This window comes from Rana temporaria, chromosome 1 (assembly GCF_905171775.1).
Source record: "Rana temporaria chromosome 1, aRanTem1.1, whole genome shotgun sequence".
Classification (NCBI taxonomy): Eukaryota; Metazoa; Chordata; class Amphibia; order Anura; family Ranidae; genus Rana; species Rana temporaria.
The window spans coordinates 386,103,011-386,128,563 of record NC_053489.1 but is presented as its reverse complement, the minus strand read 5'-3'; the positions used below and the strand labels follow the sequence as shown (position 1 = coordinate 386,128,563).

At 42.0% G+C, this 25,553-nt stretch overlaps 1 protein-coding gene across 2 annotated transcripts in view; it reads right to left on the bottom strand.

Annotated features, from left to right (window-relative positions):
- The window catches only part of ANGPTL4 (angiopoietin like 4), a 56,996-nt gene extending 40,794 nt beyond the window's left edge, over nucleotides 1-16,202 (bottom strand). Inside the window, exons 1-3 of one of the 2 annotated variants that reach the window (XM_040322542.1) lie at nucleotides 15,521-16,202; nucleotides 8,736-8,846; nucleotides 5,449-5,548 (exon numbers count right to left, since the gene is read on the bottom strand). In XM_040322542.1, the coding sequence (XP_040178476.1) occupies nucleotides 5,449-5,548; nucleotides 8,736-8,846; nucleotides 15,521-15,991 (682 nt within the window). In that variant the 5' untranslated portion in view covers nucleotides 15,992-16,202. The remainder of the gene's footprint in view (nucleotides 1-5,448; nucleotides 5,549-8,735; nucleotides 8,847-15,520) is intronic. The other variant, XM_040322541.1, reaches the window with a different exon arrangement.
- Nucleotides 16,203-25,553: the final 9,351 nt, after the last annotated feature.

Genomic DNA, 25,553 nt, shown 5'->3' with positions numbered 1-25,553 from the left:
AAACATCCAAAACAAGTTAAAGTGGAGGTTCACCCTAAAACAATTATCTAACATTACATCCAGGATACTAACGACATGTACAGTATGCAGGTATTTTTTTTTTTTCCTGGGTTAGATGATTGACGTCTGGTGAAAAACTTCCCAAGGCGCGTCACCAGTTTTCCGTAAATAGCCGACCTGCGAGTCGGCTCTATATGGCGTCTGCGCAGTCAGCTCTGCACGGGGGGCGCAGGCGCTGTATAGCGCCGACTCGCAGGTCGGCTATTTACGGAAAAGTGGTGACGCGCCTTGGGAAGTTTTTCACCAAATGTCAATTATCTAACCCAGGCAGCTAAATGCAGCTAAATGCCCAGGCCAGGTTTTGCGATTCGGCACTGTGTCGCTTTAACAGTCAATTGCGCGGTCGTACGACGTGGCTCCCAAACAAAATTGGCGTCCTTTTTTCCCCACAAATAGAGCTCTCTTTTGGTGGTATTTGATCACCTCTGCGGTTTTTATTTTTTGCGCTATAAACAAAAATAGAGCGACAATTTTGAAAAAAATGCAATATTTTTAACTTTTTGTTATAATAAATATCGCCCAAAAACATATCTAAAATTTTTCCCTCAGTTTAGGCCGATGCGTATTCTTCGACCTATTTTTAGTAAAAAAAATTGCAATAAGCGTTTATCGATTGGTTTGCGCAAAATTTATAGCGTTTACAAAATAGGGGATAGTTTTATTGCATTTTTATTATTTTTTTTTTTTTACTACTAATGGCGGCGATCAGCGATTTTTTTCGTGACTGCGACATTATGGCGGACACTTTGGACAATTTTGACACATTTTTGGGACCATTGTCATTTTCACAGCAAAAAATGCATTTAAATTGCATTGTTTATTGTGAAAATGACAGTTGCAGTTTGGGAGTTAACCACAGGGGGCGCTGTAGGAGTTTAGGGTTCACTTAGTGTGTGTTTACAACTGTAGGGGGGTGTGGCTGTAGGACTGAGGTCATCGATTGAGTCTCCCTTATATAAGGGATCACTCGATCGATACGCCGCCACAGTGAAGCACGGGGAAGCCGTGTTTACACACGGCTCTCCCCGTTCTTCAGCTCCGGGGAGCGATCGCGACGGAGCGGCTATAATCGGACCGCCCACCCGCTAGAAGGCAAGGACGTACATGTACGCCCATTTGCCTGTACGTGCCATTCTGTGGACGTACATATACATGCAGCGGTCGGGAAGTGGTTAATGACACTAACATGTTAAATCTTATATGAGGATTTGTTTGTCTTTAATTATATTAACATATTAAATCCTATGTGATTATTTTGTGTGACTGGGTTTACATGTAATTTAACTGAAAATCTAGGGCTTGAGAGCATGTTTACATTTCTACTTAAAAAAAAAAAAGAGTACTGTATATACCCGGGTATAAGCTGGGGACCTAATTTTACCACAAAAAAAATGGGAAAACTTATTGACTCGAGTATAAGCCTAGGGTGAGAATGCAGCAGCTACTGTAAGAGAAAAGAGGGTCAACAATGCCCATTTGCACACCTCACTGTGACATACCTGACTGTGCCCATTGCAACCTCACTGTGCCATACCTCACTGTGTCCATTGCAACCTCACTGTGCCATACCTCACTGTGCCCATTGCAACCTCACTGTGCCATACCTCACTGTGTCCATTGCAACCTCACTGTGCCATACCTCACTGTGCCCATTGCAGTCTCACTGTGCCATACCTCACTGTGTCCATTGCAACCTCACTGTGCCCATTGCAGTCTCACTGTGCAATACCTCACTGTGCCCATTGCAACCTCACTGTGCCATACCTCACTGTGTCCATTGCAACCTCACTGTGCCATACCTCACTGTGCCCATTGCAGTCTCACTGTGCCATACCTCACTGTGTCCATTGCAACCTCACTGTGCCCATTGCAGTCTCACTGTGCAATACCTCACTGTGCCCATTGCAGTCTCACCCTGCCATACCTCACTGTGCCCATTGCAGTCTCACTGTGCCATACCTCACTGTGCCCATTGCAGTTTCACTGTGCCATACCTCACTGTGCCCATTGCAGTCTCACTGTGCCCATTGCAGTCTCACTGTGCATATTGCAGTCTCACTTTGCCATACGGTACTCACTGTGCCCATTGCAGTCTCACTGTGCCATACGGTACTCACTGTGCCCGAGTACCTGAATTCTTGACAGGCATCCATTTTTTTAAAAGTCACGGCTTCCTCCTGGCGTTCTGTTCCGTGATATGCATTTGACACTGTGTTCCGCCTATCACGGAGGTCCTCTCATCCTCAGACTCAGTTTCCCAGCAGACACTGTGTTTAATGTTCCGCCAATCACGGACATTCTTTCATCCTCGGACAAGCGGACGTCCATGATCGGCGGAACACTGAACACAGTGTCTGCTGGGAAACTGTCCGAGGATGAGAGGACCTCTGTGATAGGCATTTGACACTGTGTTTTCTGCCTATCACGGAACGGAATGCCAGGAGGAAGCAGCTACTTTTAAAAAAAATTACGCCTGTCAAGAATGCAGGTACACTAACTCGAGTATAACCCGAGGGGGGTATTTTCAGCCCTAAAAAAAGGCTTATACTCGAGTATATATAGTAAGTAGCCTTTTTAAATATTTTAAAAGTTAGGGTTGCAAAAGAAAAGAAAATAAATACTTTTGTCGCTTGGTTTGAAGTTTTTTCTACTAGTGACAAAAAAAGTCTACTCTGAATCAAGAAAGTCTTGAAAACTCCAGTTTTATATTCTGTCCTCAATCCTGGCTATGTCATTTGATGACAAAATTAAGGTAATCTACAAAGTATATATATTCTTTTTAATTAATTCCATTGGTCCTCGCACAGGGCCGGTGCTCCCGCTCCCAGCCTGTGAGGGGGGCGACAGCGGAGGAGGCATGCACGAGAACAGCTGGGGAGCCGGAGGATGCGAGCACCAGGACAGCTGGGGAGGTGGGCACCATGGGCCAAATCCTCAAAAGAGATACGACGGAGTAACTGCTGTTACTCCGTCGTATCCCTGGTCCTAACTATGGAACTGATCCACAGAATCAGTTTTCCATAGTTAGGGAGAAGATCCGGCATGTGTAATTGAATTACACTGCCGGATCTTAGGATGCAGTACCGCATCCGCCGCTGGGGTCATTTCGTGTCGAAATGCCGCCTCGGGTATGCAAATTAGCACTTACGGAGATCCACGAAGCTTTTCTGCTTCGTTTTTTCTCCGTAAGTATTAAGTTGCATACGCAAAATTAGGGCTGCTTTTACATGGTGTAAAGTTAGTACACCATGTAAAAGCAGACCCTTCTGTCTAGCGACGCGTTTTTTTTTCGTATTTGAATTTTTTTTTCCGCGCCGTATCTTTTTTTTTTCTCGACGCAACTTTATTGACCCGTCGCAATCCACAAAGCCTGGTGTAACGTAATTTCGCGCTATGCACGTCGGGAAAATGACGTCACGAGCATGCGCAGTATGGCCGGCGCGGGAGCGCGCCTCATTTAAATGGGAATCACCCCCATGAAATGAGGAACGCCTTGCGCCGGCGGAATTTAAGTTACACGGCCAGAAATTTCTAGGTAAGTGCTTTGTGGATCGGGCACTTAGGTAGAAATTTTAAGGCAGTGTAACTTAAATTAGAATTTCGCCGTTACGCTGGGTCTTTGTGGATTTGGCCCCATGTCTCCGGACTTAGAAGAAATTATACTGCCCTGGTGGGTCCGCTTTGACACTATTGTAGTCACCCGCATGGCCCTAGGCAAGACCAACGCCGCGCAGGGGGGTGTTAGTCTTGCCTAGGGTGCAAAATGTGGTCCATTATCTAATTTGAGTATTAAATGCCGCTGGAAAACAATTCCTTCTTGGTAGGGCATAATTTATGTCAAGAAAATTAAGCAGATCAGCAGAAATGTTTTATATTATGAATAGGTAAAGTACATAGTGGAGGGAGGATTGTAAGTTATTTGGAGCTTCTAAAAAGAAGATGAGGCTTTTCTACAGAAATCAATAAATCAATTAATTAAAATTGTAAAATAAGGTTGTATGTGTAGAGTGGTTCCATAAATAAATAAAAAAACACAGTAGGATGTTGACTTAAAATGTTAGAACCCATAGTGGGCTGTGTAAAATAGTAGTTAGTATGAGCTTAGAATAAAAAATAAAGTTGCTGCGTCTAGAACTGATGGTTCTATTTTAGGACCATTAGGGCTCATGCACACAGAACTGCTGCTAGGGGCGTTTGATGTGTTTTTTAACTGCCTCTAAAAGCCCCTCCATGTTAGCCTATACCCTGCACACATAAACTGTCAGAGGTGTTTGGAGGTATAAGCGTTTAGGGGCAGTAAAAAAAAAAAACGTCAGGCTGTGCTTCCAGGAGCAGTAAAAACGAGCTGTAAAAACAAAAAACTTTTTGACGTTTTAATGAAAAACTGCCAAAAACGCTAACACAAAAAAACTGCAGGAAAACACGCAATAACGCTAATGTTAAAACACAGCTAAACAAGAAAAAACTGCCATTTTTTTGTGCTGCTGTAGCGCTGCAGAGTGTGCATGAGCCCTAAAGTGACCTTGTCAGCACAGGGGTGAAACCAATGGTCGAATATTTACAGTGGGTGGGGAGCAGAAAGGTTAAGTATATGAAGCATATAAACACCTTTTTACAAGTGACTTTTTTTGTAAGTGACCCTGTAGTAACAGGTTCACTTTAACCACTTCAGCCCTGTACCATTTGGCTGGCCAAAGACTTTTTGTGATTCGGCACTCTGTTGCTTTAACTGACAATTGTGCGGTCGTGCGACAAAGCTCACAAACATGACATTATGGCGGACACATCAGAAACTTTTGGCGCTTTTTTGCGACCATATACAGCGATCGGTGCTATAAAAATGCACTGATTACTGTGTAAATGTGACTAGCAGTGAAGGGGTTAACCTGTAGGGGGCACTGAAGGGGTAAAGTGTGACCTGGGGATGTGTTCCAACTGTGTGGGGGCGGGGCTACGTGTGACACAACACTGATTACTGTAGACACAAAAGGAAGTTTGTCAGCCATCAGTATAAAATATGTAGTGCTCTAAGGAAGGTAAAGGCATACAAGGCACTGGAAAACATTTTTTTTGCAGCTTCTCCATTGAAATCTATTGAACCAAAAGAGCATTTTTTTTTAAACGCAGAGGCACAAAAATGCATGGATGTGAACATGTTCCATAGAAACCCATGTGAAAAAAATTTCCTGCATTTCTGGAAAAAGAATAAAAAAAACACATTGGTGTAAATGGAGTCCTAGAACAAAAGTAGACCTTTAGAAGCATGTAACATCACTAGGTATCTGTTGGCTGATCTTCTGTTGCCCATCCAAAACTAGAATAACATTCTGGGTGACGCTAGTCCTTCAATATAAGATTTTTGAAATAAATCAAATATAACCAACTTACTTTTCTTTGCAGAATTGTGGCTGCTGTTTTTCTCAAACCGATCATCATTTCCCTGAAGACTGGGCCTCCAGTATTGGCTTTCCACTTTACTTCTTTGTATCTGCAATGCATGGAAACTGTTAGATATTTTATTTCGGGTACATATTGATATAGTGCTATCAAATTACACGGCACTTTACATATATATTGTACATTCACTTCAGTCCCTGCCCTCAAGGAGCTTACAATCTAAGGTAGCTGACTCCTATTCATACATACACATACTAGGGCTAAGTAAGACAGGAGCCAATGAACCAATGACACCAGCATGTCTTTGGGGTGTATGAGGAAAGCGGAAAACCCAGAGGAAACCCACACGCACAAGTAGAGCATCCAAACTCCATGCAGGTAGTGTCGTGGGTTGAGATTTGAACCAGCAACCCTAGTGCTGCCAGGCACAAATGCTGGCCACTTATCCACTGTGCTGCCCAGATATCACTTGCATACCAACTTAAATGGGTTGTAAAGGTTCGGTTTTTTTTTTCATAATAGGTTCCTTTAAGCTAGTGCATTGTTGGTTCACTTAAAATTTCCTTCGATTTCCCTTCTAAATGTTTTTTTTCTTTGTCTAAATATCTCACTTCCTGTTCCTCCTCAGTAAGCTTTCCACCATTATCCGAGCCGTTCTGGCTGTGGGTTAGTCAGTCAGAACAGCTTACTGAGAAGGAACAAGAAGTGAGAAATTCAGACAAAGAAAACAAAGAAAAAAAACATTTAGAAGCAAAATTGAAGGAAAAGGTAAGTGAACCAACAATGCACTAGCTTAAAGGAACCTATTTAGAATATAAAAAACAATGGCGTATCTTTTGGCCGGCGTAGCGCATCCCATTTGCACTATGCCGACGTAACATAGTGAGGCAAGTACAGTATTCACAAAGCACTTGCTCCGTAAGTTACGTTGGCGTAGCGCAAATGGGCTGGCGTAACCCCGCCTAATTCAAAGTAGGCATGTAGTGAGCGGGCTACATTTAAATGAGGGCCGTTCGTACGGCGCATGCGCGCGCATGCTCAGAATCACGTCGCAAATCCTCCCTACGAATCGACGTCGGCTCAATGCTTTAGATGAGAACGTAACCTACACCCAGCCCCATTCACGTACGCTTACGCAAACAACGTAAAATACGACGTATGTCTTACGTAAACGGCATATCTTACTGCGACGGGCATACGTACGTTCGTGAATCGGCGTATCTTGCTCATTTACATATTCAACGCGTAAATCCACGTACACGCCCCTAGCGGCCAGCGTAAATATGCACATAAGATACGACGGCGTAGGAGACTTACGTTGGTCGTATCTTGGCCAAATTTAGGCGTATCTGGTTTCCAGAATACGCTTAAATATACAACGGCGCTCATTCGGACTTACGACGGCGTATCTACTGATACGCCGTCGTAAGTCTACCTGAATCCGGCTATAACTTATTATTGGATCAAGTGTTTCTAATTAACAGTATACAACAATTTAAACACTAGCTGTTTGGTGAGTTAACTTTTTATTCACTTTCAGAGGGAGTGGTGATCCCTTAGATAAGTGGTTATTTGAACAAGGACCCCATGAAATGGTACTCAGTTGAAGTGGCAAGAATCTGTTGCTAAATTGGTGGCAAATGGGAAGAATGCCCTGTTACATTGGGGATCAGTGATCAGAATGTGCCTGATATTGTTGAACAGTGGAAAGAATGTCACCCTTACAGGCAGGTAAAAAGAATAATGTAGTCAGTGGCTGCTCACTTAAAGTGGTAGTAAACTCTGTACTACCACTTTTACGTTTTATAGTTCTTTTTCTTTTCTCACTGCCGCAGGGAAAAGGCGTTCCTATGAAGAGGCGTAGATGATTGACGTGCGGATAAGGTCATGCGTTCCGAAAATAGCCGAACTGGGACTCGGCTATATACGGCTCTGTGTGTAAACACAGAGATCCACGTCCTGTCAGGGGAGAGAGGAGACCGATCTGTGTCCCTTGTACATAGATCGGTCACCTCCCCCAGTCACCCCCCCTCCACACACAGTTAGAACACAATTCAGGGTACACATTTAACCCCTTCCTCACCCCCTAGTGTTAACCCCTTCAATACCAGTCACATTTATACAGTAATTAGTGCATATTTATAGCACTGATCGCTGTATAAATGTGAATGGCGCCAAAAATGTGTCAAAAGTGTGCGATGTCTCCACCATAATGTCGCAGTCATGAAAAAAATGCTGATTGCCGCCATTAGTAGTAAAAAAAATTAATAAAAAATAATAATAATTCTGTCCCCTATTTTGTAAGCGCAATAACTTTTGCGCAAACCAGACGCTTCTTGCGATTTTTTTTTTTTTACCAAAAATATGTAGAAGAATACGTATCGCCTAGACTGAGAAAAAAAATGTTTTTTTTAAAAAAAATTGGGCCATTTATTATAGCAACAAGTAAACAACATTGTTTTTTTTTCAAAATTGTCGCTCTATTTTTGTTTATAGCGCAAAAAATAAAAACCGCAGAGGCGATCAAATACCACCAAAAGAAAGCTCTATTTGTGGGGAAAAAAGGACGTCAATTTTGTTTGGGAGCCACGTCGCACGACCGCGCAATTGTCAGTTAAAGTGACACAGTGCCACAAGCTGAAATTTCACCTGGTCAGGAAGGGGTATATGTGCCCAGTAAGGAAGTGGTTAAAGTATAACTAAAAGCAAAGAGAGAGAAAGGTGGGAGCGAGAAAGGGGTTCTTCCTGCATTGTGGGCATTTGGGAGGGTTTAGTGAGGTTATCTGTAAAAAGACACTTCTAAACGCAAACACTCATAAATGCTGCTAAACGTGACATGTAAAACTGGCAAAACTGATTGATTCAAGGTTGCTTACTAGCTGTCAAGTTCCAGTTTTCAGAAGAGGTTTTCCAATGTCCTGTGTACATGAAGACTATAAGTAAAGAAAAATCTAAAACTTCCACTAGTTCTGGTGACTTGGGGGTCCCAAGGGATTACTTTAATTTGCAGGGATATCCTCTCCCTTCATGTTTGGCGATAGGACAAGATGTGAAGGGAAATCTCCGAAATGGGACACAGATGGCAAAAAACAAATCTGACAGCGGTTATAACCCTCTCTTGCTCTATCTAAAAAAATGTAAATAAAGTTTTATGGTAACCATCTGTTTTTTTCACAATTATTACAATTGTTCTCCAGACATATGGCTATTACCAAGGTTGTCTTCACACTATATACATGAGTGCTTTGCAAAAAGAAGTAGTAGAAATGTTGACTTACTTTGCTTTGTATATTTTTAATCTGCAGATTTTGCTTGTCCAGTTTATATTGCTGGAATTTTATCTTTTCCAAAAGTTCACCAATTCTTTTGCTCTGCATTTCCATTTGTGACTGAAATAGAGCAAAGAGTGTAACAGTTAAACATTATTTCTGCTTTTTGAAATTAACATCTTTACAAAAAGAATGTCCGTGATATAACGTGCCTTAATGAAAATATGTATTCTTAATGCAACACTTTAATATTCAACTACTTCTACGTGTGCAATGGCTGAGTTTTTTTTTTTTTTTGCACAAGCTAGTTTTAGAAAAAGTTATAATTTGATTAATTACTAATATTTCATTTTGAGGAAAATGGGGACCAAATTCACATATAATAATCTTCCTTTAGCCACTTAAGCCCCGGACCATTTGACTGGCCAAAGACCAAGCCACTTTTTGCGATTCGGCACTGCGTCGCTTTAACTGACAATTGTGCGGTCGTGCGACGTGGCTCCCAAACAAAATTGACGTTCCTTTTTCCCCCACAAATAGAGCTTTCTTTTGGTGCCATTTGATCACCTCTGTGGTTTTTATTTTTGCGCTATAAACAAAAATAGAGTGACAATTTTGAAAAACAATCTATATTTTTTACTTTTTGCTGTAATAAATATCCCCCAAAAATATATATAAAAAAATGTTTTTTCCTCAGTTTACGCCGATATGTATTCTTCTACATATTTTTGGTAAACAAATTCAAAAAAATCGCAATAATCGTTTATTGATTGGTTTGCGCAAAAGTTATAGCGTCTACAAAATAGGGGATAGTGTTATGGCATTTTTATTATTTTTTGGTTTACTAGTAATGGAGGTGATTTTTATTGTAACTGTGACATTATGGCGGACACATCGGACACTTTTGACACCATTTTGGGACCATTGTAATTTTTACAGCGATTAGTGCTATACAAATGCACTGATTACTGTAAAAATGACACTGGCAGTGAAGGGGATAACCTGTAGGGGGCACTGAAGGGGTTAAGTGTGTCCTAGGGAGTGATTCTAACTGTTAGGGGCGTGGCTAACCGATGACAGGGAACAGACAATCGGTGACATATCACTAGGAAGAACAGGGAGATGTTGTGTTTACACTGACGTCTCCCCGTTCTCCAGCTCCGTGACACAATCGCGGGACACCGGCAGACGTAGAGTCCGCGGGCAGGGACCCCTATAAAGGGGACATACCTGTACGCCCATTTGCCTGTCCGTGTCATTCTGGCGACGTATATGTGTGTGCGCTGGTCCTTAAAGTGGAGGTTCACCCAAAAACTTAATTTTTAACATTAGATTGAGGCTCATTTTGTCAAAGGGAATCGGGTGTTTTTTTTTAAATCAAAGCAGTACTTACCGTTTTAGAGATAGATCTTCTCCGCCGCTTCCGGGTATGGGCTGCGGGACTGGGCGTTCCTATTTGATTGACAGGCTTCCGATGGTCGCATACATCGCGTCACGATTTTCCGAAAGTAGCCGAACGTCGGTGCACAGGCGCCGTATAGAGGTTACTCGTGACGCGATGTATGCGACCGTCGGAAGCCTGTCGGAAGCCTGTCAATCAAATAGGAACGCCCAGTCCCGAAGACCTTACCCGGAAGCGGCGGAGAAGATAGCTCTCTAAAACGGTAATTACTGCTTCGATTAAAAAAAAAAACACCCGATTCCCCTTGACAAAATGAGCCTCAATCTAATGTTAAAAATTGTTTTTCGGGTGAACTCCCGCTTTAAGTGGTTAACGAAAACTGGAACTGAAACAATTATTTAAATTTCATTGCTGACCTTCTGAAAATCCCACTTACTTTGACGTTTCTAGCTTCAATACATTCTGATTCACTTAACTGTAACAGGCATGTAGAAAGCTGAGTCAAATGGAAGCCAGAAATCCCCATCTGCTTGTAAATGATCTTATCTCTATACTGTAAGTCAGTGTACTTATTATTGTATAAGAAATTATTTCTCTCTAGATGCAGCATATATGAAACAATGCAGTCCGTGGATTATATTTCACAAAGATTGGGCAGGTTTTTTTTTAAGTATAGATAATATTTAGCAATAAATCACAATATTTTTAGCTTTGTCTAAACAGGCAAAATCTGGATTACCTGAGTGTATTACTGTTTTCTTGATACATGAACTGTAGCAACTATTATATTAATACACTATAGTAAGAGCCCATTCACACAATTTCAGCGTGGCTTTGGGAGGCAACTTGGACATGACTTGAGTATGAATCACAGCGCGACTTGGGGCGACTTTGGCGTGACTTGGGGCAACTTACAACACGACTTGAAGTCGCCTCCAGGAGGGGGAACTCCACGCCAAATTTTGAATAGAAAACCGGCATGGTTTCCCCCTCCAAGAGCATACCAGGCCCTTAGGTCTGGTATGGATTTCAAGGGGAACCCCCTACACCGAAAAAACGGCGTGGAGGTCCCCCCAAAATCCATACCAGCCCCATATCCGAGCACGCAGCCCAGCCAGTCAGGAAAGGGTGTGGGGACAAGCGAGCGCCCCCCCCTCCTGAACCGTACCAGGCCGCATGCCCTCAACATGGGGGGTAGGTGCTTTTGGGGAGGAGAGCCCTGCGGCCCCCCACCCCAAAGCACCTTGTTGATGGGGACAAAGGCCGTTGGTCGTCGGGGTCTGCAAGCGGGGGGCTTATCGGAATTCGGGAACCCCCTTTAATAAGGGGGTCCCCAGATCCCGGCCCCCCACCCTATGTGAATGAGTATGGGGTACATCATACCCCTACCCATTCACCTGGGGGGAAAAGTGTCAAGAAAAAAACACTAGACAGGTTTTTAAAGTAATTTATTAGGCAGCTCCGGGGGTCTTCTTTTGACTTTGGGGGTCTTCTCCGCTCTCTGATTCTTTCTGCCTTCTGCCGGGCACCTCCGCTAACTTTTTCCAGCTCTTTTACTAGCGGCGGCCCGGTCTTCTGCGTCGCCTTCTTCCCTCTTCTCCGATGTTGACTCGATGATCTCGCCCGCTGTATTTCCGCGTGCGCAGCGATTTATATAGGCCTCTTATGATGTCACAATCCCATCATGCTCCGGGTGGTGACGACATAAGGGGCAGGGTCACCGGGTAATATCACCCGGTGTCCACCCCCCATGCCGATATAAATCGTTGCGTGCAGCACACCCGGCATTACAGCGGGAGGAAGCGTTGTGTCAACATCGAAGAAGAGAAGAGGGACGAAGGCGACGCAGAAGACCGGGCTGCCGCTAGTAAAAGAGCTAGAAGAAGATAGCGGAGGTGCCCGACAGAAGGCAGAAAGAACCGGGGGAACGGGAGAAGAGAGCTGAGAAGTCGGAAGAAGACCACCGAAGTCGGAAGAAGGGAGAAGACCAGGCCCCCGCTAGTAAAAGAGCTGGAAGAAGATAGCGGAAGACCCAGGCAGAAGGCAGAAATGATCAGAGAGCGGAGAATACCCCCGAAGTCGAAAGAAGACCCCCAGAGCTGCCTAATAAACTACTTTAAAAACCTGTCTAGTAGGGCGTTCCCCTTGAAATCCATACCAGACCTAAGGGCCTGGTATGCTCTTAGAGGGGGAACCCATGCCAGATTTGTATTTAAAATTTGGCGTGGAGTTCCCACTCTTGATTCATACCAAATACCAGCTCTGTGGGAGGGAGGGGTTTGCGGTTCACACTGGGGCGACTTCCTGTAAAGTCTCCTCACTATGAACGGGGATCCGACTTGGAGGCGACTTCCATTGAAATCAATGGGTACAAGTCGCCTAGAAGTTGGATTGAAGTAGTACAGAAACCTTTTTTGAAGTCAAAGCGACTGCAGTAGTGTGCATTAAGATGGCTCCATTCACTTACATTGATTTCTTCATGCAGCGCGACTTGAGGCGACTAGGGGCGACTTGAAGTCGGATCCAAAGTCGGACCTGTGTGAATGGGCTCTAAGAGACATATTGATACATGTGTCCAAATAGGTTGATGCTGTTTAGTTCAGTCACCCACTCACTTCTCAAAATAATGCAGGGGAGATCTCACCCAAAGATCCTCACACTCTCTCAATTATAAAAGACCTAACTTGGCTTTGTGCTGATCACCTATACCACCCAGTAGTGGTGGCTCGTAATGCAGGGCGCAGGGGCGCCATCCCCACTTTTCATGCGTTCACCCCCCTAATCTACATGTGGGGCGCCGGACACATTGATTTTAATGAGGTTTTTTTTTTTTTTTTAAAAGCACGTGATTGGAGCCAGAGGCTCTAATAGGCTTCAAAAAAGAGTGGGGCACAGTGCGGGGCACTTATTTGACGATAGTGAATGAATTTTCGTTATTGTCACACTGATTCTCCTCTCGGTCAATCAGGAAGCAGGTCCTGGGCCGCCTAGGAGGAGGGTGGAGATGCACGGAGGAGAGGAGGGAGAAGATGCATAGTGTGATGCAGGGGAATCTGTCACCCAGAACAGCCGCGACCTAGATAGGGCAAGTGCAGGGCCGGTGACCGACCAACTGGGGGGGGTGTGTCTAACCTTGGTGGAGACGTGTCCAGTCCATTCCAAAGGGCTGCCATTAGAAATCATTTGGCCCTGTACAGCCTGCCTGACAGGGCTCCTCTTCCTCAGTGTCTTTCCACACACTTTCCATGCATCTCCCATCTTCCCTGCACCCTCTGCATTCCCTCTTATACCCCACTCTGCATCTCCTACATCCTCCACCACACCCCCTGTTTTCCCAATACCCTGAAACTCTGCACCCTCTGCAGACCCCCACTACCCCATATTGTGCACCCCCTAAATCTCCCATTACCACAAATTCTGCATCCCACACTGCTCCACATTCTGCATCCCCTATTGCACCTTAGTTTGTACTCCCTGCATCCCCCACTACCCCCAACACTCTGCACCCCCTACAGTTTAATTTCCCATCACTCTGCATCCCCTAGATCTCCCACTACTCTACATTCTGCATTCCTTGCATCTCCACTACCCCATATTCTGAACCCCCATTGCACTTCACTCTCAGCATCTTCCACTACCCTGCATTCTGCACCTCCTGCATCTTCCACCCCTCCAATAACCACCTCTTGAGTTTCCCCGCCAATCATCAAGAATAGCTGGTGCAAACCTACAGGGAGGGTTTCCTTAAGAACTATTTTCAGATAGAGTAAAGACTGTTTGTAAACACTGTCAGTTTCTTTTTTGTCACCTGGTGTATCTTTGGGGGGTGGCAAACAACCCCCCCCCCCAGGCTGCCGGTAGAGCGGCACAAGCACAACTGCCACCATTAATCCTGCTCTTCCCTTACTCTGGATGCGGGCGGTGGGAGCAGCGGTCAGAGCGGATGCGGCCATCTTCCAGCATGGCGGGCAAGGGGAAAACTGCTCCGGTGTCCTCTCCTGGAGCAGCTTCTGCGGTGCATCTCCTTTCTGCTCCTCAGGGGCTAGGCGCCCAATAGGATCGCCTGACATTTTCACAAATCGGGAAACAGGTTTAGTAACTGCTTCCAGATTGGCCAGGAGGAGGATCAGTGTTGCAACAGCGAATATACATTCGCTGTTGCAACACACCTGGGTGGGCTCCGGATGCATCCCCTGTGACCCGAGCCCACCCTATTTTGATGACTATTAGAGCCTTTGGCTCTAATTAGTTGCTTAAATAAAAAACCTTGCCGCTGCAATTAATGTCATACATGAATAGGGGGCGGCTATGGATAGAGTCATGCTATGCATGACTCTATCCACTGCATATAGGGGGTGGCAAGAAGAGAGGGGGAGGCGCCCCCTAATGGATTGCCAGTGCCTGGGACCCATTGCTTTCTGCCCCATAGCCAAAACAGTAATGCCGCGTACAGACGGTCGTTTTTTGTGATGAAAAAAAACGACGTTTTAAATCATGAAATAAAACAATGTTTTTGAAACTTCATTTTCAAAAACGACGTTGCCTACACACCATCGTTTTTTCACAATGCTCTAGCAAAGCGAGGTTACGTTCACCACGTTTTTCCATTGAAGCTCGCTTCATAACTAGCTTCTGGGCATGCGCGGGTTTAAAAACGTTGTTTTAAACTTTGTTTTTTGCTACACACGGTTAATTTCTGTGAAACAAAAAACACCGTTCTGAAAAACGACACAAAAAATTCAAGCATGTTTGAATTTTTTTTTGTCGTTTTTTTGAAGACAAAAAAACGACGTTTTGCCCACACACGATAATTTTAAATGACGTTTTTTAAAACATCGTTTTTTTTCATCACAAAAAACGACCGTCTTATGTCGGCATAAGTGAGAGGAAACCCCTCCAAAGTGACTGGCTGTAACCAGAACAAGTGTTCACATAGATTACTCCTATATCCCTGTTCTGGTGACAACCCAACATTTTGAATTTGCTTTCACTTTTACTCTCAGATATAATGGTAAACAGAAACAGAATAAAGAGTGTGAATCTCCCTAACAGGAGCATAGGCAGCAATAAAAACAAACGGGTGTTCTAATCTCTCTCTGCTCTATCCAAAACAAAAAATACAAAGACTTACCCACAATACTTATGAAACAAGTTATGCATAGGAGGTTATATTCTGTACATAATAACGGGGGGGGGGGGGGGGTTTGTAATGTTGCATGTTCACTTATTAGATTCCTGTACCTATCTACCTACTGCACGTTTGCTGTTTTTTTGCCCATAAATGCATTAGCTGTTACTGCACGTGGGCTGTTTAATTGCACATAAACGCAGTCGCTCCTTACTGCATGTGTGTGCCTATCTAAAAACATGAAAGAAATGATTTAAAGCTTACCTGAATGCTCTGAACATCTTCCTTGGCACCAATATTTTCACTGTTTGGTTCAAAATGCCGGAGCTTTTCTTCCATGTTCTGCAGCCTACTGTCCAGGACCTCTCTGTCCTTACTGACCCCTTGCAGCTTCTCTCGGAGGAGTAGAGTTAGGTCCTGCAATTGTTTATCTCTTTGCTCCAGCTTCTGCATCCTGTCCTTCAGCACATCTGCATTGTCTCTGACTTCTTTGGCATTATTGAGGAGCGCTGCCATAGAAACATTGTGTTGGTTTAACTTGCCTGTGATCTCCTTCAAATGGATTTTAGTTTTATCCACATGCTCTTTCAAGCCATGCCCTAGCTGGAGTAACCCATGAGCAATCAGATTCATTTCATCCCAGGAGGCATATTGATTTTTTTTTTCAGGGGAGTGACCCCAGCTTTCAACACCGTTTAACAAAACAAGCAACATTAAAATTGAAAAAAGCTTCATTGCGGTGTTGCTTTTGGATCCTGTGTCAATTAAACAAATACTTCTGCTTTAAGTCGTTTTCCTATTGTGCATGTAGAACTTCTTTCTTCAGCCCTCAGTGGTTACAAGGAGAATGGGATAACTGACAAGCACATCTGAAATCTTCTCTTGCCTCAGCTACAGTATGTCTGGTTATAAACCAAATGACCCTTTGTAGCTGTCTGGAGGAGGAACTCTCCTTACTGTGTAGGCTGGAAACGTGATTGTGGGCTGGGCTTAACCCTTTTGCTACAAAGATGCTGTAAAATCCTTGCACCTCTGGTGGCAAGGCTTATTTTTACAATTTTGCATTTACAAAATTGTGTATTCTACATAGTCCATGGGTCATCTGAACTCCACAAATCCTACACTTGTTGTAAAGAATTCAGTTACTGATTCTATGCTGTTGTACAACCCACTGCATATCTGTAAACTATGAAAAATGTCAAGGGGAAAACTTATAACTCATAGCCAACAACTTTTAACTAATCTGTAAACTATGAACAATGAAAAATGTCAGGGGGGAAAACTTCTATCTCATAGCCAACAACTTTTAACTATGGTATGCAAATCAGATAAAAAAACAAAAACAATTTTTTTATCTTCGTGTTATTCTCATGCCACGTACACATGATCGGTTCATCCGATGAAAACGGACCGATACATTTTTTCATCAGATATCCGATGAAGCTGACTTTCATCAGTCTTGCCTACAGTTAAAAATCCGTTTGTGTCAGAAAATGGATAGAAAACTGTCTGAAAGACAAAATTCAGAGAGTCGTGGTTAATGATTCTTACTCTGAATGGTCTAAGGTTATCAGTGGTGTACCCCAAGGTTCAGTGCTGGGACCCTTACTTTTCAATATATTTATAAATGATATTGGGTCTGAGATCAAAAGTAACATTTCTGTCTTTGCAGATGACACCAAGCTATGCAGTGGAATAACGTCCTTGCAGGATGTCTCCAATTTACAACCTGACCTCAATGCTCTGTCTGATTGGGCGACTAAGTGGCAGACGAGGTTTAATTATAATAATTATTATTATTATTATTATACAGGTTTTATATAGCGCCAACAGTTTACGCAGCGCTTTACAATATAAAAGGGAGACAATACAGTTACAATACAATAAAATACAAGAGGATTAAGAGGGCCCTGCTCAGAAGAGCTTACAATCTAATAGGGTGGGGCAGGTGGTACAAAAGGTTTAATGTTGATAAATGTAAAGTTATGCACTTGGGGGCTAAGAATATGCATGCATCATACATACTAGGATGAGTACAACTGGAGGGATCCATAGTGGAGAAGGATCTGGGGTTTTGGTAGATCATAAGCTCAATAATAGCATACAATGCCAAGCTGCGGTTTCCAAAGCGAGCAAAGTCCTTTCTTGTATTAAGAGAGGTATGGACTCCAGAGAGAGAGATATCACTTTGCCCCTGTACAAATCATTAGTAAGACCTCATCTGGAATAGACATGTGCACTGCCAAAAAAATGTTTTTTTTTATTTTTTCGGAAATTCGGGAAAAATGTTTTCGTTTTTGTTTCATTCGGTTTTTTTTTTTCAGAAATTCGGGAAAATCTAAAAAAATTTTTTTCCGTTTTATTCGTTTTTTTGCTTTTTTCGTAAGTTCGGGAAATTCAAAAATTCGGAATTCGGAAATTCGAAATCGAATTCGAATAAAACGGAAAACGGAATGCAAAAAACGAATAAAATTCGAAAATTCGAAATATCGAATTTCGAAAGTAAATAATTCGAAAATGAAAAATTCGAAATTTCAAAAATTGAAAATTGAAAATTCCGAAATTCGAAAGTAAAAAATTCGAAAATGAAAAATTCGAAAATGAAAAATTCGAAATTTCGAAAATTCGAAAATTCGAAAATGAAAAAATTGAAAATTCGAAATTTCGAAAATGAAAAATGCTAAAATTCGAAATTTCAAAATTTCGAACATTGAAAATTTAAAAGTAAAAAATTCGAAAATAAAAAATTCGAAAATTCGAAATTTCGAAAATTGAAAATTTTAAATTTCGAAAATTGAAAATTAAAAAATTTCGAAATTCGAAAGTAAAAAATTCGAAAGTGAAAAATTCGAAATTTCGAAAATTCGAAAATTAAAAATTCGAAAATTGAAAATGAAAATGAACTATTCGAAAATTCGAAAATGAACTATTCGAAAATTCGAAAATGAACTATTCGAAAGTTCGAAAATGAACTATTCAAAAATTCGAAAATGAACTATTCGAAAATTCGAAAATTCGAAAATGAAAAATTCGAAAATGAAAAATTCGAAATTGAAAAATTCGAAATTGAACAATTCGAAATTAAACAATTCGAAAATTCTAAAAATAAAATAATCGAAAATTCGAAAATTTAAAAATTCGAAATTTGAAAATGAAAAATTCCAAATTTTGAAAATCGAAAATGAAAATTCGAAAATCCGAATATTCGAAAATTTCGAAATTCGAAAGTAAAAAATTCGAAAATGAAAAATTCCAAATTTCGAAAATTCTTAAATGAAAAATTCGAAATTTCCAAATGTCGAAAATTCGAAATTTCGAAAATTTTAAATTTTAAATTTCGAAATTCCAAAGTAAAAAATACGAAAATTCGAAAATGAACTATTCGAAAATTCAAAAATGAACTATTCGAAAATTCGAAATTCCGAAATTTAAAAATTCGAAATTGAACAATTCGAAAATTCGAAAAATAAAATAAAAAAATAAAATAAAATAAAATAATCGAAAATTCGAAATTTGAAAACTCGAAATTTGAAAATTCGAAAATTCAAAAAATAAAAAATGAAAAATTCGAAATTTGAAAACTCGAAATTGAAAAATTCGAAATTTGAAAATTCGAAAATGAAAAATTCCAAATTTTGAAAATCGAAAATGAAAATTCGAAAATCCGAATATTCGAAAATTTCGAAATTCGAAAGTAAAAAATTCGAAAATGAAAAATTCCAAATTTCGAAAATTCGAAAATGAAAAATTCGAAATTTCCAAATTTCGAAAATTCGAAATTTCGAAAATTTAAAATTCCAAATTTCGAAAATTCGAAAATAAACAATTTGAAAATTCGAAAATAAACAATTCGAAAATTCGAAATGTTGAAAATTGAAAATTTCGAAATTCGAAAGTAAAAAATTCGAAAATTCGAAAATGAACTATTCGAAAATTCGAAAATGAACTATTCGAAAATTCGAAAATTCGAAATTTAAAAATTCGAAATTTAAAAATTCGAAATTGAACAATTCGAAAAATAAAATAAAATAAAATAATCAAAAATTCGAAATTTGAAAACTCGAAATTTGAAAATTCGAAAATTCAAAAAATAAAAAATGAAAAATTCGAAATTTGAAAACTCGAAATTTGAAAATTCGAAAATTCAAAAAAAAAAAAATGAAAAATTCGAAAATAGAAAATGAAAAATTCGAAATTTCGAAAATTTCGAAAAAAAAAAAATCGGAAATACGAAAATTCGGAATTTCTACAATTTCAAAAACGAAAAATTTTCGTATTTCCGAATTTCCGAAAATCCGAATTTCCGAAATTCGGAAAAACGAAAATTCGGAAATTACAAAATCGGAAATACGAAAATTCGGAAATTACAAATTCGGAATTTCGGAAATTAAAAAATTCGGAAATTAAAAAATTCGGAAATTAAAAAATTCGGAAATTAAAAAATTCGGAAATTAAAAAATTCGAAATGAACGAATTTCCGAATTTCCGTTAAAAACGAATTAGAAACTAAACGAATTGCACATGTCTAATCTGGAATATGCAGTTCAGTTTTGGGCACCAGTTCTCAAGAAGGATATTGGGGAACTGGAGAAAGTGCAGAGAAGGGCAACCAAACTGATAAGAGGCATGGAGGAGCTCCGTTATGAGGAAAGACTAGAAAAACTAAGTTTATTCACTCTTGAGAAGAGGAGAATAAGGGGGGATATGATCCACATGTACAAATATATAATAGACTTGGTGTTGAGTTATTCACTTGACGGTCAACACAGAGGACAAGGGGGCACTCTTTACGTCTAGAGGAAAAGAGATTTCACCTCCAAATACGGAAAGGTTTCTTCACAGTAAGAGCTGTGAAAATGTGGAACAGACTCCCTCCAGAGGTGGTTCTGGCCAGCTCAGTAGATTGCTTTAAGAAAGGCCTGGAGACTCCGAAATGTACAGAATATAACTGAGTACTAAGATTTGTAGGTAAAGTTGATCCAGGGTAAATCCGATTGCCTCTCGGGGGATCAGGAAGGAATTTTTTCCCCTGCTGTAGCAAATTGGATCATGCTCTGCTGGGGTTTTTTGCCTTCCTCTGGATCAACTGTGGGTATGGAGTTGGGTGTATGGGATTGTACTAGGTTTTTTTATTTTGTTTGTTTATTTTTTGTGGTTGAACTGGATGGACTTGTGTCTTTTTTCAACCTGACTAACTATGTAACGCGGTGATGTAAAACAATACGACGTGCTGAGAAAAATGAAGTTCAATGCTTCCGAGCATGCGTTGACTTGATTCTGAGCATGTGTGGATTTTTAACCGATGGACTTGCCCACAGACGATCGTTTTTTTCTATTGGTTTTTTAACCATCAGATAATTTTAAAACAGGTTCTAAGTTTTTTCACCGATGGAAAAAAAACGATGGGGCCCACACACGATCGGTTTGTCCGATGAAAACGGTCCATCGGACCTTTTTTATCAGACGAACCCATCGTGTGTACAGGGCATCACAGTTCATCAATTGTTAATCTCTTCATTATATAGTCCGAATTTTTTCTTTGTTATATTGTACCAATATAAAATATTTACCTTCTGTATATTTATGTTTTACGTACAGAGGCCCAGATTCACGTAGGGCGGCATAACTTTGTGCGGGCGTAGCGTATCTTATCTACGCTACGCTGCCGCAACTTAGAGAGGCAAGTGCAGTATTCACAAAGCACTTGCGTTCTAAGTTACGGCGGCGTATCGTAAATGGGCCGGCGCAAGCGCGCGTAATTCAAAGTAGGCAGTTTGTGGGCGTGTTGTATTTAAATTAAGCGTGACCCCATGTAGATGCATGGCCATACGAACGGCGCATGCGCGCGCATGCTCATTATCACGTCGAATTTTCAAAGTAAATTACGCCCGCTCAATGCTTAGGCGACGTGAACGTAACATACGCCCAGCCCCATTCATGGACGACTTACGCAAACTACGTAAAATACGACGCTGTTCGGACGTTTCGGACGTCCATACCTAACATGACTTACCCCTGCTTTATGAGGGGTAACTTTACGCCGGTCCGACGCCTTACGTAAACGATGTATCTTGATACGCCGGGCGCACGTACGTTCGTGAATCGGCGTACCTAGCTCATTTGCATATTCGGCACAGAAATATACGGAAGCGCCCCTATCGGCCAGCGTAAATATGCACCCTACGATACGACGGCGTAGAAGACTTACGCCGCTCATATCTAGGCAACTGTGAGGCGTATCTGATTCTATGAATCAGGCGCGGAGATGCGACGCCTCACACTCAGAGTTACGACAGCGTATCTGGAGATACGCCGTCGTAACTCCTTTGTGAATCCGGGCCAGAATGTATTGATGACGAACCGCTGTATCTACACCTTTAAAAAATTTAATAAACTTTAAGTTAAAAAAATAAATAAAAACATTTATATTTAGTGTTCTGCAGATTTGATTACAGTGAGCATTTTTACATGTTACTGCCATGAGAAATATAAATTTGTATTAACAAAAGCCACTCAAGTATGTATTCTAATCTCAAAAAGTACCTTCTATTGTTCTCAGCCTCCTCCAAATCTCCAAATTCTGTGATCTGACTAGGGGGTGTCTTTCTGTTAGGGGGTGCTTACGTTCATTCTCCATGGTCCCACTGTATCGAGAAAGGTATCCACCCCCACTTGCTCACTCCCAAAATGGGCTAGGAACTATGGACTGTGGATTATGGGATTGGATTGTGCATAGAGCAATGCACATGGCTGCAACTAACATGCACCACTTGTTCAAGATAAACAGAAGTGAGGAAAAAAGGAGAGGTTTTGGAACTCATGAAAGATGTTGCACATGTAGCGCCCCCTTACTTTCAGTATGGGCACTACGCTAAAGTTAGTGGGGAATGGGAGGATTAGTTTACTCCCATTCACAATTTATTGAAATTTGGGGCTGTTGTCAATTCAGAACTGTCCTGTGGGTCAGTCTGCGCTCCAGGGGTGCGTTACCACCCCTGGGCGACAGTTGGCGCTAGAGGGGTTCTGACGGACCCATCTTCCTCAGCAGCCACTCAGAGGAGTGTTTCCCTTGTTGGGCATGCTGGGGGGGGGGGGGTATATCTGTGGCAACCGCCATTAGTTGTTCTGTTCTGTGCGGGGCCCGAGTTCCAGGTGCGATATCCACCTTCAGGGTACGCGCATCCATGGGCCCCGCCACCGTGATCTACCTGACCGAAGTTGCGCACCATGCGGAGCTTCACCCTGGCATTGAGAGGGGCCCCAGCGATTTGCTGGGTCCCAGACCTTCATTGAGTGGATCCTAAGCTGAGAGCTGCACAATGGGGAACGGCTCGGGGAGAACCTAGAGATAGAGGTTGTCCAGGAGGCCTAGAAGAACCATCGGGGATCTGGTCATCACATTGCATGACAGGTACACTAAAGCTGTCAATTGGTGACACTTATTTAAACTAACTGGAAGGATTAGCTCCATTCAATCCTTCATATCCAAAATTGTTAAGCCTGTGGCAGAGGCCTTGAGTCGGGCCTGTGGCAGAGGTCTGTTCCTCCCAGTGATTTGCAAGTGTCGCTCCGGCTGCCAGGCTTGGGACAACCGCCTGTCCAGGGGCACTTTACCCACTCTAGTTGGAGTGGCGACGAGCTGAGCTAAATTATTGCTGAGAGCAGGCATGCTCTCCTTTATATCCAAGGCCTGATACTAAAGTTCTCTCTATGCTCATCAACCTTTCTCTATTGTGTGCCATGTTGATGTTGGCCATGTTGGGCCTTGGAATAAAGCATTGAAAACGTATTTGATGTCTGGACACTCGCTCTGTACCTACACTCACAGGTGTCACCCCTAGACCAAGAAAAAGGGTAACTTATTACGCCGATCCTCAAATCAACCAGCGGCGCCTTCGGGGGTAGCGCTACACACAGAGGTAGAAAAACACAGTAAAACTATTTCATAAAAATCAGTTACAGGGCCATTAAAGTGATACTAAACACACCATTTAATTTATATTGTCCCTTCTGTAAGTGGATGATTGCACTGTAATTATTATTATTACTTTTCCTAATCGATATACAGCTGTCATATGACCCAGATCTTTCTCAGCCTGTCTGCAGGGAAACATAAGCAGAAGGAGCTTCCAGTCCTCTGCTGCTGGTCACATGTTAAAAAACAAAATAAAAAACAACCTTTGGAATACAGATTAAAAATAAATAATTACCGCATTTATCGGCGTATAACCACACCTTAATTTTAAGAGGAAAGTTTCAGAAAAAAATAAATAAAGAACTTTGAAGTTAAATAAGGGTCAGTGCCCATCAATGCAGCCTTATCAGTGCGCATCAATGCAACCTCACCATTGCCCATCATTGCAGCCTGATCTGTGCTAATTTGCAGCCTTACCTTTGCCCATTAATGCAGCCTCACCAGTGCCCATCTGAAGACTCACCTTTGCCGATCAATGCAGCCTCACCAGTGTCGGATTACACAGTGCCGGGATCTCCTTTGAAGGTATTATAGCTCCTCCCACACAGCTGTGAGGTGAATTCTAGCTCCTCCCACACAACGCTGAGGGGATTTGGCTCTGTTTTTTTGGCTCTGCGTAACTTCTGCATACTAGCAACCAGTCCATAGCAACCAGTCCATAGCAGCCAGTCCATAGCAACCCTCTATCGCAACCAGTCCATAGCAACCAGTCCATAGCAACCATTTCATAGCAACCATCCATAGAAAGCAATCAGTCCATAGCAACCAGTCCATAGCAACCATCCATAGAAAGCAATCCATAGCAACCAGTCCATAGCAACCATCCATAGAAAGCAATCAGTCCATAGCAACCAGACCATAGCAACCCTCCATAACAGCCAGCCTATAGCAACTCTCCATAGCAACCAGTCCATAGCAACCCTCCATAACAGCCAGTCCATAGCAACCAGTCCATAGCAACCATCTATAGCAACCAGTCCATAGCAACTCTCCATAGCAACCAGTCCATAGCAACCCTCCATAGCAACCAGTCCATAGCAACCATCCATAGAAAGCAATCCATAGCAACCAGTCCATAACAACCAGTCCATAGCAACCATCCATAGCAAGCAACCAGTCCATAGCAACCAGTCCACAGCAGCCAGTCCATAGCAACCCTCCATAGCAACCAGTCCATAGCAACCATCCATAGAAAGCAATCCATAGCAACCAGTCCATAGCAACTATCCATAGCAAGCAATCAGTCCATAGCAACCAGTCTATAGCAACCAGTCCATAGCCCCCGTCAACCATGGTTGATGGGGGCAGTTTTTGACAGAGCAGTTTTGATGGGGCAATAGGATGGGGCAATAGGATGGGGCAGTTTTTGATGGGGCAGTTTTTGATGGGGCAATGGATCGAAATGGATCACATTTACATCTCCAGGGGCACTGTCTCCAGTCAGGAGTATTGGTGGAAGCAAGAACACATCACACAATTTCCCCAGAAATTGTATCTTTTCTAGTTTCTTCAGTGTTGTCACATGAAAATGTATAATAAAATATTTTCAAAAATGTGAGATACTGTACATGTGAGTGCATCACTTATCTCACTTTTTTTTATATCAATCAATAAAACATACTATACTATGAGACATTTTACATGTCCCTAGTGGAGTCATTTTTACTTCCTAGTTCTATCCTGAGGGTACAGTGGAATGGAGTGTTGTCAGAAGTGGAACCATCTGGTTTTCCAAATGTGTTTTTTTTACCATCCTGTAAAAAGGGGTCAAACACCTCTGGTGAGTTGCCACCTTTACATTGAGCACCTGTGGTGAAAGAACTATAAGTTATCTACATATAGGGCTGGATTCACGTAGATGCGCGCATTTTTACGGCGGCGTAGCGTATCGTATTTACACTACGCCGCCTTAAGTCAGAGAGCCAAGTGCTGTATTCACAAAGCAATTGCCTCCTAACTTACGGCGGCATAGCCTAAATTGGGCCAGCGTAAGCGCGCCTAATTCAAATGAGGATGAGGGGGGCGTGTTTTATGTAAATGATTGGTGACCCGACGTGATTGACGTTTTTTTTACGAACGGCGCATGCGGCGTCCGTGTACATATCCCAGTGTGCATTGCTCCAAAGTACGCAGCAAGGACATATTGGTTTCGACGTGAACGTAAATTACGTCCAGCCCCATTCACGGACAACTTAAGCAAACAGCGTAAAATTTTCAAATTTTGACGCCGTAACGACGGCCATACTTAATATTGGCTACGCCACCTAGGGGGCAACTTTATCTTTACGCGGCGTATCTCTTACGGAAACGGCGTTGTGACGG